This window comes from Hemicordylus capensis, chromosome 14 (assembly GCF_027244095.1).
Source record: "Hemicordylus capensis ecotype Gifberg chromosome 14, rHemCap1.1.pri, whole genome shotgun sequence".
Lineage (NCBI taxonomy): Eukaryota > Metazoa > Chordata > Lepidosauria > Squamata > Cordylidae > Hemicordylus > Hemicordylus capensis.
Window position 1 is genome coordinate 18,407,962 of NC_069670.1, and position 19,272 is coordinate 18,427,233.

The 19,272-nt window shown below is 47.9% G+C and overlaps 1 protein-coding gene across 18 annotated transcripts in view; it reads left to right on the forward strand.

The window, feature by feature from the left end:
- Positions 1–19,272, forward strand: part of LOC128337145 (zinc finger protein 250-like) — a 45,739-nt gene that overhangs the window by 22,929 nt on the left and 3,538 nt on the right. For 12 of the 18 annotated variants that reach the window (XM_053277788.1, XM_053277789.1, XM_053277785.1 and 9 more), the window contains 2 exons: positions 12,592–12,927; positions 15,068–15,337. In XM_053277788.1, the coding sequence (XP_053133763.1) occupies positions 12,592–12,927; positions 15,068–15,337 (606 nt within the window). Of the gene's footprint in view, positions 1–6,065; positions 6,208–8,980; positions 9,089–12,591; positions 12,928–15,067; positions 15,338–15,443; positions 15,542–19,272 lie in introns of those variants that run through there. The other 6 variants (XR_008312192.1, XR_008312191.1, XR_008312190.1 and 3 more) reach the window with 4 other exon arrangements.

Consider the following 19,272-nt stretch of genomic DNA (forward strand, 5'->3'; position numbering starts at 1 on the left):
CGCCTGTCCCCGGTCAAGTCACTGATTCTTTTTTTGCCTCTGGGCAAGGCCATGTTAGCATCGTGTTAATGGGAATACACACATCACATGCCTTATACCAGGCCGGACCCTTGGTCCCTCTAGCTCAGTATTGTCTACCCTGACTGGCAGCAGTTCTACAAAGATGCAGGCAGGAGTCCCTCCCAGCCCTGCCTGGAGATGCTGCCAAGGCATTGACCTGAGGCCGCCTGCAGGCAAACATGCAGATGCTCTTCCAATGAGCTATGGCCCCATATCTTACAGAACTCACATATAGCCTCCCACCCAAATTCAAACCAAGGCAAACCTTGCTTAGCAAAGGGGACAAATCATGCTTGCCGCCAGAAGACCAGCTCTCTTCCCCAGCCCAGGTTGTTCAAAGCAGGATAAACCTGCTTTCCTACCCGGCTTTTAACTGAGGGTGGAGCGGAGACAGCCCTCCCTCGTGCCTTGAATCTGTGGTTGTGAGAATTCACACAGCTCTCCTATCCAGCCATCAAATAGAGCATGCCCTCCGCTGCACGGGAACCACAGAGAGCTGTGGCAACAGTGGCCACCATCTGTGGGTGTGCCGCTCTGCAAAGTACACTCTATGATCCCGAAGCTGGAGCCGCTTCAGCAGGGCTGCGCCCGCCTCCTGCTTCTTCATGACCAATCGGAGGGCAGCTGCTGATGTCATGGAGCTTTTCCATTCTGCTGGCACCCCAAAGTATGTTGAGAAGGCAGAGGCGCCTTTGGAGGACTTTCCATGGAGAGGCGAGGCGAGGCGAGGCTTGCAGCCGTCCATTTCAACAACGGGTGCCACGGAGGAGGTGGGACTCACAATAGGATCTTTGCATGTCGTGCAAGAATTGCCCCCGGGGAACAGCAGTTTGGGAGTCATGGTTTGGGGTGGGTAAAAGGTTACGCACACCGCCACTTTTCTGTCCCAGATCCCAGCTTCTCAGGATGCTTTCCATTTTAAACAAATCCACAGGAACACTCATTTGCATTTAATATACTTCACCCTAAGAGTCTCACAAAGGTCCCACCATTGGGCCCCTCCGTCCTGCTGAAGCATTGCGGAATTAACACCACGGGTCTGTGCAGTTTTTAGCAAAGTGCTATCTTCTCCATAACTGTCTCATAATGCCCGTAAGCCCCGGTCAAGCGTGTAAGGAAGCTTTCCCAAAAGTCCCATTAGATTCTAAACCAGCATTTCTAAATCTAAATCAAATGTCATTTGATTTGCAAAAAATGCTGAAATGCACTACTCTCAGCAACGTCTTCTGCTTTTGCTTCAACTGAGTTGACTGATGTCAGTTACAGATAAAAACACTATTGGGGAAGCCACCAAAAATGCTATTTCCCTAAAAACCATTCTGTCTCCTGTGATACATTCCACACCCTAGGAACATAGGAAGCGACCATATCTAGTCAGACCCATTGGTCTATCTAGCTCAGTATTGTCTTCACAGACTGGCAGCGGCTTCTCCAAGGTTGCAGGCAGGAGTCTCTCTCAGCCCTCTCTTGGAGATGCTGCCAGGGAGGGAACTTGGAACCTTCTGCCCTTCTCAGAGCAGCTCCCATCCCCTGCGGGGAATCTCTTCCAGTGCTCACACACCAAGTGTCCCATTCATAAGCAACCAGGGTGGACCCTGCTTAGCTAAGGGGACAAGTCAAGCTTGTTCCCACAAGACCAGCTCTACTCCACCCTGTTCTTCTTCAACTTCTTTTCCAGTGGATCCTAAAAAGATTCTGGGGTTACCCTGCCCAGTTACTCTTACCCCATCCAGTTCCGCTTTGACTTCCTTCCTTGCTGACCACGCTCCCAAGTTGTGTCCATTACTGGGAGATAGGATCTTAGCTACAGCCATTCGTGCCCCGGTGACTCTCAGGCTAGATTAGTGTAATGTGCTGTATGTGGGGCAGCCCTTGGAGATGGTTTGGAAACTTCAGCTGCTACAAAATGCCACCATCCATCTATAGATGGGCATGGACTAGTGAGAATACATGACACCAGTACTGATATAGCTGCGTGGGTTAGTGGTTGTTTTCTGGGCCCAATCCAAGGTACTTGTTTTGACTTTTAAAGCCAGTACATACATGATCTGGGCCCTGAACATTGCAGGGAATTCCTTGGTGAGGGCCGTAGCTCAGTAGCAGAGAATCTGCTTTGCATGCAGAAGGTCCCAGCTAAATTCCTAAGCAACATCTCCAGGTAGGGCTGGGAAAGAATCCTGTCTGAAACCTTGGGGAGATGCTGCCAGTCAGTGTAAATGCTGAGCTTGATGGACCAATGGCCCGACTCAGTAGAAGGCAGCTTCCTATGTACCTTCATCCCACTTTGGGGAGGAGAGCTGGTGTTGCAGTAGCAAGCACGAATGGTTCCCTTTGCTAAGCTGGGCCTGTCCTGGTCTGCATTTGGATGGGTGCGTCTGAGCACTGTCTGCTGTAAGATATTCTGTAGCTCAGTGACGAAGAACCTGCTTTCCATGCAGAAGGTCCCAGGTTCAATCCCTGGCAGCATCTCCAGGCAAAAAGGTAAAGGTGTGCTGTCGTGTCGGTGTCGTGGTACCCAAAGAGCTCTGTGGTTGTCATTAGTAGCATACAGGAGGGGTTTACCACTGCCATGCAGTATGAGATGATGCCTTTCAGCATCTCCCTATGTCTCTGCTGGTGTTTCCCATAATCTGAAAAACATACCCAGGTGAAGGCTGGGAAAGACTCTTGCCTGAAACCTTGGAGAGCTGCTGCCAGTCAGAGTAGGCAATAGTGAGCTGGATGGACCAACGGTCTGACTCGGTATAAGGCAACCTCCTTATGTGAAAAGGCTTCCCTTTAAACCTCAGTCAGAATCCCCATTTTGTCCCTCTGGTTTTTATTCTTCATGTCAGGGCGCTAACAAAAGCCTGGAAAGGATGCCACTTCCATCCCTAAAATAGTCGACTCATGAAATAAGTCACCATGCAATAACTGGAATAACCCGCGGCGAGCTATTTACCACGAAATAACAGAACTCACCATGACTTATTCACTGTGACATAAGTGAGTAACTCTTCATGAAATAAAAGCCGACTCGTTCTTGTACTGTCGTGAATCCCGGGGCCTGACCCCGTAACAGCAGGACCTTACACCCAGCCAGGACTAACACCAGGCAGAATTTGAGGGGCTTCTACCCTTGACACCAGGGGTGCCTAAACCTTCTGATCCCCTATTCCTGTCCTTGGAGTCTAAAGGAGAAGCAGCAGCACCAACAACCTACCACCAACCCAATGCTGTGGAAATAGGGCACAGGCCCTTTAAGGCTTCCAACCATTCCAAGCCCGGGGTGGGGTCGGGTAAAAGACTCGTCCATGGATGCACTCATCATTTCAGCGTGCCTCTGTCTCCTCTGAATTTTGCTGTGGATGAAAACAGGTCATAGTACCCCACTCTCAGTTTCTGGGGGTTTCCTGCCTTCTGTATCTTGTGTTTCCCGCTTCGCTCGTTCCTGTTGGACTGGCTTTCTGGCTCTCGACCAGACCTGCATGTTGTGACTCTGGATTACTCTGACCCTGGTGGTTTGCTTCTTGGCTCTGGATCTCCTGGAGGTGGACAGCTTCTTGGCAAGCCTGCCCCACCCCAAGCGGCACACACCTGGCCCCCTCCTCCTTGCTCTCCGGGAGACATCGGGGTTGCCAAAAGGATCACTCCAGCCTAGGTAATGGGGGCTGTGTGTGTGTGTGTGAAGGCTGTGTGTGAGAGATCATATCTGGTGCATTTCCTTCGTTGCTTCATGTCTGCATCTGTTGCCCATCTGGCCCACATTTGCCTTCTAGGAGAAGGCCGATACAAAATAGGCATGAACCAGCTCTGCCTTCTCTCTGTTACTCTTTCAGCGTCTGCTCCAAGCCTCAGACCTACCATTGCCTTGACCTTCTGCCGCAGGTCTTCTCTGCACCCCGCTCTTTGGGTTGTTTTCGGCATCCTCCGCAAACCTCCACTCTTTCTGAGCCTTCTCTTTCCTGATACCATCCCTACAGACTTGGGCCACTCTTTCGGACTCTTCCTTGACTACACGCCCTTCCCTTCCATTTCCTAGAAGTGTCTTCTTTTTGCTTCCCAGCTGTTCCGAGAGGTCTCTGAGCACCCACGTTGGCTTCTTGAGATGTCTCATAGGAAGATGCCATATACTGAGTCAGACCCATGGTCCATCTAGCTCAGTATTGTCTACACTGACTGGCAGCCAATGGACTGAAATTGGAACCTTCTGCCTGCAAAGCAGACGCTCTACCACTGAGCCATCCACTAAGGGGAACGTCTTACGGCTTCTCACATATGCTCACCTGTCCAAGTGCAAAGCAGGGCAGACCCTGAGTAGCAGGGGCATATCTAGGGGTAGGGCAGGCAGGGCACGTGCCCTGGGCGCCACTTGAAGGGGGGCGCAACTTTGTAAAATTATTATTATTTTTTAAAGGCTGCCAAAAACAAAATGGCCACCGTGCATGCTCAAATGGCCTCTGTGAGGCTCTAGGTCATGCCAGGCCTTGCAGAGGCCATTTGAGCATGCGCGGTGGCCATTTTGTTTTCAGCGGCCATTTTTTTTTAAAAGATTTTTTAAAATGGCCACTGCACATGCTCAAATAGTCCCTGTGAGGCCCTAGAGGCCAGTGGGGGGAGGAGGAACCTTTGCAATCCCCCCAGCCTTTAGGAAGCCCCCTGAAGGGGCTACAGGTAAAATAATAATAATATATAATATAAGTCACTGTACACATATTCAGATTGGCACTATGTACAGAGAATCAGGGCTTGTGAAAACTGAGCTGATGCTTATGAGCTAGGATTGTATTCATTTGCTCTTACTTTGCTTCTTGTGATAAGTGAGTTAAATGTGATGTCTTGCTAATATGGCTATTAATGGTGACTTTGTCTTTGAATCAGTGTGAAACCCTTAATATTAAGGCCCACTGGGAGTTTCTTGCTCTCTTTCTCTCATTTTAACTGTCTTTCTGAAAGACTAGAATATATTCCAAGAAGTGACACAGTTTCCTTTAATTATTTACAGAGTATCTGGGAAAAGTCAAATTCTCCATTTATTTTTAAAACTTATGTAATGGTGATGCTAGAATGCATAGTAGAGAATTAGACAGGCACTTCTGTTTAGTTTTCCAAGTACACCTCCACATAGTATTTGGGTATTTCATGAGCCCCCACATACTGAAATTTGTAGTTTTCCAGCATTCTTTGGTCTGGCTAAGTCCACTGCTAAATAGTTTTTGAAATATTAAAAGACTAACGAGCCTGACTTGTATTTTTCAGCTGATATTATGGTAAAGTTATCTCAAAGATGGGTGTCAGATGCTTGGACAGGGGGGCGCAATTTCAGTGTTTGCCCTAGGCACTATTTTCCCTAGATACGCCTCTGCTGAGTAGCAAAGGGGATGATTTGTGCTCACTGCATCAAGATCAGCTTTCCTCCCCGCTCAGTGGCAGAGCATCTGCTTTGCATGAAGAAGGTCCCTGGTTCAGTCCCTGGCAGCAGTAGGGCTGGGAAAGACTCCTGCTGCTTGGAACCTCAGGAGAAGCTGCTGCTTGTCGGTGCAGACAATACAGAGCAGATGGACCAAGGGTCTGACTCCGCATAAGCCAGCTTCCTATGTTCCTGTAGTCGTCTGAGTGATAACCTATTAGATCATACTTAGTTTCCTGCATGAAGATTTCATGCTCTTCCTGATTATTTCACACCCTCTGTGTGCTGGTGTATAGACCTCGGAGACTGTGGGTATCGCCTTCTTTGTGGCTTCCTTGCAGGGGTGACTTGTGCCTTTCTTAGCACCCCACACCCTGCATTTACCCAATAAGCAGAAACCACAAAGGCTTTCCTTGCCCTTCCTTGCCAGATCTTGGCTATAGCCGGTTGTTGCTGCCATTAAACCCAAAGGGAGGGCCTTTTTTGGCCACTCTGGTCTCATGATTGGTGATCACATGTCCACTTCCCACCCTGCCAGACATCTGTTGGCCTGGCCTTGGTCCTATAAGAACTCTGGGATGAGGAACTTCCTCGCTTTCTCTTCTTCTAATTCCAGAAAGAAGAAGCAACAGTCCTCTCCCGGAGTCCAGGTGCTGCTGCCTAGGCTAGTCTTCCTTTGGGTCAGCTTTTCTTCAGGGACGCCAGAATGACTTCCTCTTGCCCCATCGTCTTCCTTATCTTCCTTTGCCATGCTGCAAGTGAGTAAAATTGAAACCTTCTGTTAATGGAATAATTCAGCACTTCTACAACTCGTCTCTGGAGAAGAGCAGTCCATGTGGAGGGATCTCTTCACGGCCATAGCTCAGAGGTAGAGCATTAGCTTTGCATGCAAAAGGTTCCAGGTTCAATCCCTGGCAGCATCTCTAGGTAGGGCTGGGAGAGACGCCTGCCCGAGACCTTGGAGAGCTGCTGCCAGTCAGTGTAGACAATACAGAGCAGATGGACCACCAATATGGAACAGATGGACCATGGGTTTGACTCAGTATGAGGCAGCTTCCTATATTTCTATGTCCTTTTCCTGCACTGCTTATCAGATTTCCAAAAGCTCTGCCTTACCTAAGATCAGTGCTAAATTCCCTGCTAAATTCCAAAAAATTAATTTTAAATTCCTAAAAAGACTCATTTGTTCACCCAGGCTTTTAATCAGACTTAGAGTTTTAATATTTTTAATATTGGGTTTTCAATGTTTTCAGTGTTTTCAATGATTTTAATTGTGAATTGGTTTTTTAAAACAACAACAACATGATTTTAATTGTAAACTGTCCGGAGATGCAAGTTTTGGGCGATATAGAAATATTTTAAATAAAATAAATAAAATGCAAGGAGCGGGAGTCTGCTTGGAAGGTATATCGGACCCTGCAGCAATAAAGGCTTTGTATTCAGGATCTGATTGTGGTTCTGAATCTGATTGTGGAAGAAACACTTTTTCAAACACTCAGAGACACTCTTCTTCATCCTGGGGGTCTGAGCTCTGGCTATATTTTAAATTGTGTACACCGCCTAGAGATGTACAAATCAGGCGGTATAGAAATATGATAGATAAATAGATAGATCTGGGATTTTGTGTGGTATAAACAGCTGACCCCATGGACAGCTGTTTATACCTGGGGAAAACCTGATGGGAGGATTTTGGTGATCCTCTACTCCTGTCTAATATGCAGTTTTTTAATAAAGTATCACACTTGTAGCATGAAGCTTTGCTCAAGGTAACAGATTTGCTGAGCTGGTGTGGTGGCCCAGGGAGCTTAGCAGTCAATTTTCTGAGAGGGAAGAGAAAGTTGTCAGCTCAGCTGGGATTAAAGCCTGGGATGGCTGAAGAGTGGGAATACCAGTATCATAAGTTTGTACCAGTTATTAGGGAGCAACAGTGTAGGGTGGACTGTCACCTTTGTGCCCGGGTTGAAAGCTGCCTGTAGGGACATCTAGGTGGCTACTGTGGAAGACAGGCTACTGGACGAAAAAGACCTTTGGCCTGATCCAGAGGGGTTCTTCAGATGCTCTTATGAATAAGGAATTATGCAAAGTGTTGTTGTTGTTAATTGGTGCTCTTTCTAAGTGCTCAATTCATATATATCATCAAAGGACAACACCCCTGCATGGTAGGGTGGCACCACAGGCCCCATCCTACAGGGAGGAGAGCTGGTCTTGTAGTAGCAAGACTACATGTGAGCACTGTAAGATGGGGCCGCTCTGGGAAGAGTGCCTGCATGCAGAAGGTTGCAAGTTGCCTCCCTGGAATTTCCAAGATAGGGCTGAAAGAGATTATTGCCTGCAACCATGGATCTCCTATCTTAGGAAATAACAACTGCTACTTTACATGCAGGGCATACATAAGAAGCTGCCTTATACTGAGTCAGACCCTTGGTTCACCTAGCTCAGCATTGTCTACACTGACTGGCAGCAGCTCTCCAAGGTTTCAGGGAGCAGCCTTTCCCAGCCCGACCTGGAGATGCTGCCAGGGATTGAACCTGAGACCTCCTGCACACAATACAAATGCTCTACCACTGAGCTATGCCCCCCATCTGTAAGGGATTCCTTGGTGTTTGGGTCCCAGAGCCTTTTTAAAGACCTCCAAACCAGAGCAAGATATCAGCAGGGGAGGTCAGTTTGTTTTCCTTTCAGATTCCACACCACAAGCCAGTTTAGAACGGCATAACAATCCATCCAGCCCCACATATCAGCAGATCAGGCACCCAAATTTGCTCTGAGTTGGCAATGAACTGAGACAGATGAACCTGAAGGAAGGTTGGGCAGAGAAGGAGGTCTGAGGAGCAGCTCAGAAGAGAGAGGGAAGCAAGGCCAGCAGAACAGAGCGGAAGCTTTGAAAGCGTTTCCTCGAAACATACTTTCAGAGCAGCCAGATGGCCAGCTATTTGAAAACATGCCACTGTGAAAAAACTGATCTGGATCCTCATGGCAGTGTTACTGCTCAGTAAGTGGGGTAAACATTTGGGCTCTGTGAAGCAGGCCTGATTTGATGCAGAGGCTGCCCTCCTTGTGATTCTGGGGTTCCCTGTCCAATCTGGGACTTTGGGAAGAATTCCTCTTTTGCTTCTGCTCGAATCAGAGTGTTCGCTTTGATCTGAAGTCGAAACGTGGTCCCTCCCACCCTCCTTACTCCTCCCGCTGTAGATGGGAGACAGGCTTTCTTTTTTTATTCACTCACACCCCTGAACACATCACCATTCCCATGATTTCACTTTTGAAATGAAAGATTGTTTTTCCTTCCCCTGCAGTCTGGGTGAGGGCGAGTTATTGGCTAGGAGCTGTAGACCTTTTTTGGGCTGTATCAATGGCCAGGAAGTATCTACAGGAGTTGAGGCAGGGTGGTGAGGCAAGGCGCGGGAAGCTGCAAAGGAACCAAAAAGCTTCAGAAGTGAATGTATGCTTGTTACCACAAGACCAGCTCTTCTCCCATCAGAGAGCCAATGACCTTAATAATCTGAATCAGTTGTTAATTTCTCTCATCAGAACTTGCAGTTGAGAGAAAAACCACCGAAATGTTGACACAAATCACCAGTGATGAGGGCGTGCCGTAATGCAGTGGGTCTGCTGATTTGTGGTTTCCCATTCTATGAGGTCAGCACCTTTGCCCGGTTGTGTTCCTAGTAATTCTCAACTAGCTTTCCATGGCTGAGGACCCTGGGGCTGGAAGGAGTTTGCAGCCACCTAAGGCATGGGGCCATTCCCTGCAGGGAGTGGCCCCCTCGGGTTCCCTGAGACCCAGAGTAGAGGCACAAGCTTGGCTTGCTGGTGATGCCGTGGTGCCGTGAATATTTTGGCATCCTACTTGTTAGTAAGAGAAACTGAAGTTGATAGGCATTGCCAAACAGTCAGCATGTGCTTCGTAGAAATAAGGAACCGTTCCTGGCCCAGACAGCCTCACATTCTCGAGTTCACCCAGAAAGCATCGCCAAAGTGAAATGTGTTGCACAGAGACTGTGGGGAGGGGGAAAGCGCTTCTCCTTCTTTCACAACACCAGAGCCAGGAGTCATCCCATTGTTAGAAGAGAGATCTTTCTCTCTGTCGCTCGCCTCTTGGTTAGGTAATTTTCACCGGACACCAGTAGCAAGTTTCAAACAAAGCTTTATTTCATTGCCAGCAAAAAGCTTCTGGGTGTGGCCGCCCCCCGCCCCTGGTAGTTCATCCGTCTTATATACTGTGCAATCAACAAATTTCGCACCTGAGCACTGTATACAAGCCAAAGCGTTACTTTTAACGCCAAAGGTTCCAATTTGCTGCCAAGTGCTGTATTTCCCACTTTCCGCTTCTCAAGACATCTGGCTTGTGGCCTTGGCCTGGTCCCCCTCCCTGGGGAGACATACCTTCAAGCAGTGTCATAAAATATCCTCAAGGTGATGGAGGGGAGGGATCTACCAGCTATCGAATAATAGCTGGTAGATCCCTACCAGCTGCCAGAATAATAAATAAATATTAATTGTTTTTAAGGTGCTTTTAAATTGGTGTTTATATTTGTATCTCTGTTTTAATTGTTTTTAATGATTTCTGTTTTTAAACTGTAAACCACCCTGAGCCAGCTCGGAAGGGTGGTATAAAAATCTAATAAATAAATAAATAAATAAATAAATAATATCGCGAATGCCAAGTGCCACTGATAAGGCATCTGTGTAAACCAACTGTGCTTGGGGGCTGTTTGAGAGCTATTTGAGAGCTATTTCCAAGACCATGAAACCGATAGCCAGGAAGTTAAGGCCCAACAAAAGGAAGTACTTTTTCACACCGTGCATGATGAATCAGAATGAATCGGTGGAATGGGGTGTGGTGATGGCCACCAACTTGGATGGCTTTAAAAAGGGGCTCAGACAAATCCATGGAGGACAGGTCTACCAATGGCCACTAGTACTGATGGCTATAGGCCGCCTACACGTTTAGGGTATTTAGATCCCTGCTAACTGAGCAAAGACACCTTTTAAAGGTGATTCTCTTATATTAAAGGTGATTCTCTTATATTAAAGGTGATTTATAGTGGTGTCATGCTTATTTTTAATTTGCGAGGCCTTTGGGGACAGGGAACCTTCTCATTTATTTTTCCAGGTAAACTGCTTTGGGAAGCTTTGTTGGAAAGGGGGATATAAATAGTTGCAGTTGTCATCTGGAATGGAATTATGGGTTGTAAACCCCTCGGGGCCAGTGCTTTGTGAAGTGCCATGCATGTGGGGCGGCCTTGGGGCGGCCTTTTCGTGTGGCAAGGTGAAGCAGTTGCCTTGGGCAGCAGCAGGTTATTGGGTTGGCAAAATGCTACCGCTGTGGAAGTGCCTCTTTGTGTTTCCTCACACTCCTTGCAAAGCTTTTGAGAAGCACAAGGAGAGAAAGGGAGGCTTCTGGCCCTTCCTACTTTCCATGCCCTTCTAAAGCTTGCCAAAGTTGGTTCTGAAAGGGGGCTGGCCCCCCACCAGGCTCATGGGGCAGGGCAGCATTTGTTACCTTGCCTCAGATGATGCAATACCTGGGATCACCTCTGGGTCTTGCTGGATCAAGCCCAAGGCGCATCTAGTCCAGTATCCTGTTTCGTACAGTGGCCCACCAGATGCCTCTGGGGAGCCCACAGGCAAGAAGCCACACCCCGTTCTCTTGCTGGTGCTCCCCTACAACTGGTATTCAGAGGCATCTTGACTCTACTACTACTACAACAAATATTTATATGCCACTCTTCAACCCAAGTTCTCAAAGTGGTTTGCATAGAAAAATAAATAATACATAATTAATTAAGATGACCCCCTGTCTCCCAGGGCTCACAATCTAAAACGAAACATAAGGCAGATACTAGCAACAGCCACTGGACGGATGCTGTGCTGGGGCTGGATAAGGCCAGCTGCTCTCCCCCTGCTTAATATAAGAGAATTGCTACTTTGCACAGTGCCTCTTTGCTCATTTAGCAGAGATATAACCACTGGCAGAGGGAGACCAGTGGCAGCCCGGGTCCAGCCCGCCGTCGTGGCCCCCCTGTGTCTGATGGCAGACACTAAGCCACGCCCCTTGCACCTGATGGCAGATGCAGGGGACAGGGCTTTGCTTGCAGACAGGGCCACACAGTCCTGTTTGCAGACAAAATCCCCGGTCAGTGCTCGCAAACGAAGCCACGCGGCCCCGTTTGTGAGCTAAACCAGCTAAACCAGCACCACGTTTGCAGCCTGCCTTTTAGGCTCTACCTGCCGGAAAGTTGCATGCAGAAGGTCCCAGATTCCCTTCCTGGCATCTCCAGATAGGGCTGAGAGAGATTCCTGTATGCAGCCTTGAAGAAGCTGTTTCCAGTCTATGTAGACAATCTTGAGCTAGATGAACCAAGGGTCAGACTCAGTAGAAGGCAGCTGGTCTTGTGGTAGCAAGCATGACTTGTCCCCTTAAGCTAAGCAGGGTCTGCCCTGGTTGCATACGAAAGGGAGACTAGAAGTGTGAGCACTGTGAGATATTCCCCTTAGGGGATGGAGCTGCTCTGGGAAGAGCATCTAGGCTCCAAGTTCCCTCCCTGGCAGCATCTCCAAGATCGGGCTGAGAGAGATTCCTGCCTGCAACCTTGGAGAAGCTGCTGCTGCCAGTCTGTGAAGACAATACTGAGTGAGATGGACCAATGGTCTGATTCAGTATATAGCAGCTTCCTGTGTTCCTATGAGTCTCTCTCAGCCCTAGCTCGGAGATACCAAAGAGGGAACCTGGAAGAGCAGGTTATCTACCCAAAGCAGCCTCATCCTCTTAGGGGAATATCTTACAGTGCTCACACATTCAAGTCTCCTATTCAAATACAAGCCAGGGTGGAACCTGTATCACAAAGGGGACAATTCATGCTTGCTGCCTCAAGACCAGCTCTCCTCCCATAGGGTTGGCAACCCTATTGAAGACCCATCTCCCTCCCTCTTCAAAACAGGCTATGGAAGATGAACATTTTAGTCTTTGATTAAGCAAATGATGTCAGGAACAGCTGTGAAGATGAACGACTGTGGCAGTTTGCATGTGAACAGTATTTTCGAAACAGATAATAATGAAAAATTATGGCTTGCAGTTGTGAACTCACCCGCCACCATCCAAATTCCCTTTTCTGCTCTTTTTTGCTTTGTCTCTCCAGGCGTGAATGTTGCTGCAGATTCTGAACCAGCCCAGACTTTTGTCAGGACGTTGGGGGGCTCTGTTGTTTTCCCCCTAGACACTCCAAAAGGGCAGATTGTCAACTCTGTCACCTGGATGACTACCGTGAGAAGAGGGGCAGCAGCTATGTGGTTGCCAGGAAAACCTCTGACTGTCATGAATTCCAGATATTCGGGAAGAATGACCTTCTCGGAAGAGACCCATTCCTTGGAAATAAAAAACCTGACTATGGACGATGGAGAAATTTTTGAAGCGCTGTTGAGAACGGATAAACCTGATGACATACCGCTGAAAAAATACATGCTGTTTATATTTAGTGAGTTCCAAGAGTAGCGAGTAAAGATTGGGATTAAGGCCTATCTGGAAGTTGATGTCAGTATTGTTATTAATATGGTGCCAAAGTATTAGAGGGAGGCCTCTGCCCTGAGGAGTTTACAATCTTTAGTTGGACTCAGGGGAGATGGAAGCCCAGGTAGAAAGGAGAAGGATATTTGGATTTTCAAACTTGGGTTGCCAGACGTTAGACTACAGCTTTCATCACTGCCAGCCGCAATATCTATTTCTGAAAGAGCTTGAAATGTTGTGCTCCTTAGAGATACACATCCAGAGCATCTGCAGGCAAGAGGGATTTACTGGCAGATATGTAGTTTCCAAAACCAGAGTTTGGAAACAAACTGTTTTGGAAACAAACCTAAGGGAGGGGTGGAATTCCAAAACTGTCCTGATTGTAACTCAATGGAATGGAATGTTTGTGGACACGGAGGGCAGTTAACAGACAAACACATGGACATCGCTAATGGAACTCGGCGGAGAGGAGGGGGAAAGAGGGCTTGAATGAGAAGAGCAGGAAATTTCTCAGCTTGAATAATATTCCCTCAAGATAGACACAACCCCTTTTGCTTCTGAGGGAGAAAGGTGCCTAAAACTCTCACCATGCCCAGACACAGGTAACACATGTACACAGGTAACACATATACTGCAACATTTTGTTGTGAGTCTATACTTGTAACATATTTAAACAACAGTTTAAAACCTATGAGAAGGACTTTTCCTCTCCGTCCTAATTAATGCTATCAGAAGTAACTTGTACATTCAGTGGGTTTCCAAGAAAATGGCATCCTCCTCCATGGTTTCTGGCACCATCTCCTAAGAAGGGATAGTCACTTCTGCAAGGACAAAAATAATCTTACTTTAGCAGAACCAAAATCACAACAATGTGATGTAACCTCCAATTTGGCAAGTTTTGATTAACAAACAGATGGGCCTCAAGTGTTCGGCAGGACCTTCCTGGATCCTTTTGGCGAACAAGGCTAGACGTTTCTGGCTTTTAGGTTAGATTGGACTCCAGAGGTCACAGGCCTTTGCTATCAAATATAATGGGAATCTATAATGAAAGAATGTAAATCCAGACTCATGCCTGAGTTGCAGAATCGTGTGGCACTAGACCCACCATGTGTGCTCTAGGGCCAGGGCCGCCCTTAGAGAGCCCTGGTGGGGTGCGGGGCCCAGGGCAAATCAGCCAGTGTGGGGGGCCGCCTTCCCATTAATTCTAATGGGGGTTAAACGAGTGGGGCCCGGGGCGGTCGCCCTGCCCTAAGGAGAGCCCTGGCTAGGGCAGCATGTTGTGCATGCCTCATATGTTTTACAGGGAACTTCTGTGCAACAGTGCAGTTCCCAAACTCCTCTAATGTAGTGCAGCCATGCAATCTTTTTGTGTGAGCAAAACTTTGTTCACCGTATAAGTGAAGCATTAGTTCAGAGTTGCCCCATCCCCCATGTTGCCAGGAACTGCCCCGTGCCCATATGTTTATTTATTTCTTATTTCATATTTATGTATTGGGTTGTTATATCGCCCTTCCGAAATGGCTCAGGGCAGTTTACAATTAAAACAAAACCATTAAAATCAGTTAACAATTAAAACAAACGTTATAAAACAGTATAAAACAATTAACAATTAAAACATCATAAAACAGTAATGAAACAATCACAACAATTTAAAAAAACTGTTGCCGGGAATTGCCCTGTGCCCATATATAGCCGAGAATTGCCATGTGCCCATATGTTGCCTGGAATTGCCTCATGCCTGTATGTAGCCGGGAATTGCCCTGTGCCTGTATATAGCCAGGAATTGCCCCGTGCCTGTATATTGCCTGGAATTGCCCCATGCCTGTATGTAGCCGGGAATTGCCATGTGCCCGTATGTTGCCTGGAATTGCCCCATGCCTGTAAGTAGCCGGGAATTGCCCTGTGCCTGTATATAGCCAGGAATTGCCCCGTGCCTGTATGTAGCCGGGAATTGCCCCGTGCCTGTATGTTGCCTGGAATTGCCATGTGCCTGTATGTTGCTGGGAATTGCCCCGTGCCTGTATGTTGCTGGGAATTGCCCCGTGCCCATCTGTTTCCTGATCCTTTCCTGCCATGTAATCTTGTCTCTCCTTTCTTCTTCCTCCTTGCAGACATCAGTGCCACAGAACACAAGTCGGAAAACAGCTCCTGCATTCTTGAATTGGAGTGTCAGGCACAAGTGGGGCCAAGAGTCGCTGTGACGTACAGCTGGAAAGAAACCAAATCAGGGATCACGCTTTCTCAAAATGCCTGGCTCCATGCCATCATCCGGCCTGAGGAGAAGGACCGTTCCTTCACCTGCACTGCACAGGCCCACAGAAATCAGAGTGCATGGGAGGTCGTTCCCTATAAAATGTTCTGCACGCCGTCAGGGGTTTCAGGTAAATGTTGCCGGGGAATCATAGGGGTGAGATGAACTGGAAGGGAAGCCTTCTGCCTCCCCCGCATGGATTTATTTATTACATGTATATCCCCCTCTTCCTCCAGAGCCCAAAACTGTGGTGTACATAGTTACGGTCATCCGCTCAACACCCCAGTGAGGTAGGTTAGACTGAGAGAGAAGTCGTCTGCTCCAGAGGCACTACGTGAGTTTCGTGGCTGAGCAAGGATTTAGACTTGGGCCTCCTCCTCGGTCCTAGTCCAAGACCTTAATCACCACATCAAGCTGGCTCCCAATTCTGGTCTCATCTTGTTTCTGCTTCCCACGAACTGGTGCCTGATCCTGGTTTGGGGCAGTCCTGGAAGGTGTTTCCATGCACAGTGCTTAATCCAGTTCTTGCTTCAGTCACGTGGTCATGTGGACACAAAACTGACATTGGCCAGAACACTCATTTCTACCCCAAATGCCTCTCTTCTGCTTCCAGTTCTACACAATCAAATGTTCACACAAACAATGTCAGAGACTCCAGATCCTAAACATACGAATCAGACCCTTGGTCCATCTAGCTCAGTTTTGTTTGCTCTGATTGGCAGTGGCTCTCCGAGGTTTCAGGCAGGAGTCTTTCCCAGCCTTACCTGGAGATGCTGCCAGGGTCTGAACTGGGGACCTTCTGCAGGCAAAAGAGGTGCTCAGCCCCTCCGCAACAGCCCCTCCCCATCAGTCTGAAACAGGAGCCCCCAGGGCTGAGGCCAGAGATCTAACTCAATGAGGTGCTTGTCCTCCTTTCATCAGAAAGGGATTGAGGTGTGGATCTTTGGCCCTTGTGGCTGGCAGGCAGCATGAAGCTTCTGAATTGACCAGGCCTAGTATAAACACCAGAGATCTGACTTTCCCCCCACCCAGGCCAGGTCTGCAGTGCTGGATTGCCTGAATCCTGCACTTTAGACTCCAATTCCAGTCCTATCAATGGACTCTGGACTGGAAGCCCCAATCCTAGCTGGAGATACAGCCAGCCTTGACATGGATTTGACAGAGAGAAGCTCTATGCCGGTTGAGCTTCATATTTTAAATGCTTTACTGCTGCCCTTGTGCAAAATCAGCCTTGCTTCTTATTCGCAGGGGAGCTAGAGTCTTGCAAGATGTTCCGAGTGGTATTAATAGTATTGATAATTATTTACAGAGGAGCTCTGTAACGTACCCAGTCTTGCAGGGTACTTCATTTTGGTCCAGCTTCTCCAAAATCTAGTCATGCTTTTGCAACCACAGTGGCTGTTCAGATAACTATTCCTTCAGGCTGCCCTCTAGGTGGCCAAGCATTGCTCCTGAAGCCGAAAGAGATTCCAGCAGTTTCAGCGAGCAGAAAGATGCTTGGGACCCCTTCTCCTCCTTTCCCACTGAAAGAGTAAGGGAGAAAATAGCGAAAGCAAGCTGCTGATTATATTCCCACCCCATTGGGGTACACAAAACCAATGCATTATAACAAATATTGCAGATCATACAGCTTGCAAAATCAACTTGCTTGAGCTCTCAGGGGGAAAAATTGTCAGCTGGGTTTAGAATATCTCCATTTCTGAAGTTTGCAGAAGCAAATCTTTGCTCTTTAGCAGCTTTGGGGTTTCCCCTGCATTATTCATTTGCTTCATTATTCGGTATTCAGCCATTCTTTTTGAAGTCCTTCAAAAAGTCATTATTTTGACTTTATTATTGGCTTTAAGTCATTATTTGGCTAACCCATGACGACTCCGAAGGAGGAGGAGGATTAGGGGAACAGGTGGTAGGAACAACAAGGGATGGAAGACCAAGAGTGACTCCACTTCTGAATGAGCAGGAGGGATTACAGGCGGTGATCTAACTGTGTCCTGATGAACCACTAAGCCAGTGATCTTCATTATTTTTCATGCGGGGGCCACTTTGGCAAAAATCATTCCAGGCGGGAACCGTTTCCTTCTGTGCTGACCTCTGTGCTTTTCTCCATGCTGGGAGGGCCCTTTGAGGGAGACGGAGGAGCCCTCTCTTATGAGATCTATGGGGAAAGCGCTGGGAAGGGCTTCACTTCCCAGCACTCTGTACACACCTTCCAAGACAGTGCAGGGACTCAAGTGGGCTGTGTTTCCCTTAAAGGGAAAGCAAAGCACCACACGGCCCGGATTCGAATGGTCATCACCGCATCGTGCCAGGGGGACCGCACAGAGCATTCAGCTTCTCACAGGCCCAGTAAACAATGAGTTGGGGGCCACATGGGGGGCCAATGGGGGCTGCCACTGGCCCCCAGGCCTTATAATTAAAACCACTGCACTAGACACCAGGCAGTTCTGCCTGAAGGAACAGTCCGATTCGGGGTGCCCGAGAGACGTTACCTTAAACAGCCACAATTTTTTTTTTTAATTTAAAGAACAGATATAGCCAGGGAAGTAGTCACAAATTCAGAAGTACAGGTGTTCTCCATGAATCTTCCCCCACCTAGCTACACCCACCCTGATGGCCACACCACATGGCCACACCCCTCACTTAGATAGAATAATTTGTGGGGTTCTGTTACAGGAAGTCAGGGATCAGATAGACTCTAGGGAATGTGCTAGAATGAATGACAGGGGATGTCCCAGATTCAATCCCTGGAAATTTTTCACACAGGGCTTTTAGAGCCCTTTAACTCGCATCCCCTCCAGAACGGAGGGGGTGCGTTCGCATATTGGCCAGATTTACTCCAAAGTCCCTGCGGGTTATCGGTGAGCACTTCACACACAATTCAGGTTTTTCACTGCACGTTAGAGTGCAGCCTGATTTATATATGGAGTTTTAAAATCCACGATTTGTCTCAGTTTTATGGGACACCTTCAAGTTTGCAGTAAAGCCTCCCTGTAAAGTTGCAGTAAAAGCCTGCTGTGTGTAAAAGTCCCTGGCAGTATCTCCAGAAAGGGCTGGGAAAGATTCTTGCCTGAAACCATGGAGAGCCACTGCCAGACAGAGTAAACAATACTGAGCTAGATGGACCAAGGGTCTGACTCAGTAGATGGCAGCTTCCTAGGTTCCTAAGACAGGAAGAATGGGAATAAATGGTTAGAATAGCAAGAAAAGCACATTCTTTCCATATAGAAAGCCAAGGGCTTTGCGTCCCTGCTGAAACCCTGGAGGGGATAAAGGACAGGCTGCATCCTTGTCTGTCCCTGCAGGGTGCTTTCCAGATTAAACCCTACAACAGGGTCACTACAGATCTCCTAAATGTGCTTCCGTAATTCCTGTGTTGTGACACTGCAGTGTTGTGACACCGTGCTGACAGAAAGGTGCCATTCACAATTCCGCTGCTTTCTTTCGGGTTTTATCTTTGCGTTAGAGTGCTACGACGTTGCAAGTCCGTTGCAGAAAAATAGCTGTATTTACCCGTTGTAGGAGTTTGAGGTTCTGGGGATCGTTTTCAATACAATCCTGCCAAGTCGAAGCATTTTATCCCATTGCAGCATGTAATCTGGAAAGCGCCCAGCACTACACCACTGGATATAGTGGTGGTAGAGCAGATGCTGGGCGTGTAGCAGGCTCTGTTAAAAGGATCTCTGTTGAAGAGCTAGGGGAGAAAATCTCTCCGCTGCCAGTCGAAATGCTTGCATTTCGTGAATGGTCTGACTCTGAATTCATGCAGCTTAGTGTGGTTTGGAGGAGGTCATTTAGTTCATGAGATAGCGAGTGTTTTGCAAGCCCAAGCTCCCAGCCAAAGAGCAGGGGGGAAACCGTTTTTTTGATAAAGGAAGTGGGAAGCTAGCAGCCGTTTATGAGTAATCCTGGGCAAGATTGGCCAATGGTCAATCTGGGCTAAAGCAGCTGGATGGGTTCATTAGGATTTTCTCCCACTGTTTTTTTCTTGCCCATAAATCAGAGTCAGAGTGCATCCTTTGGATGCCGAAGGGTGCCCTCAGCAACTGGTATTCCCAAGCAGACTGCCTC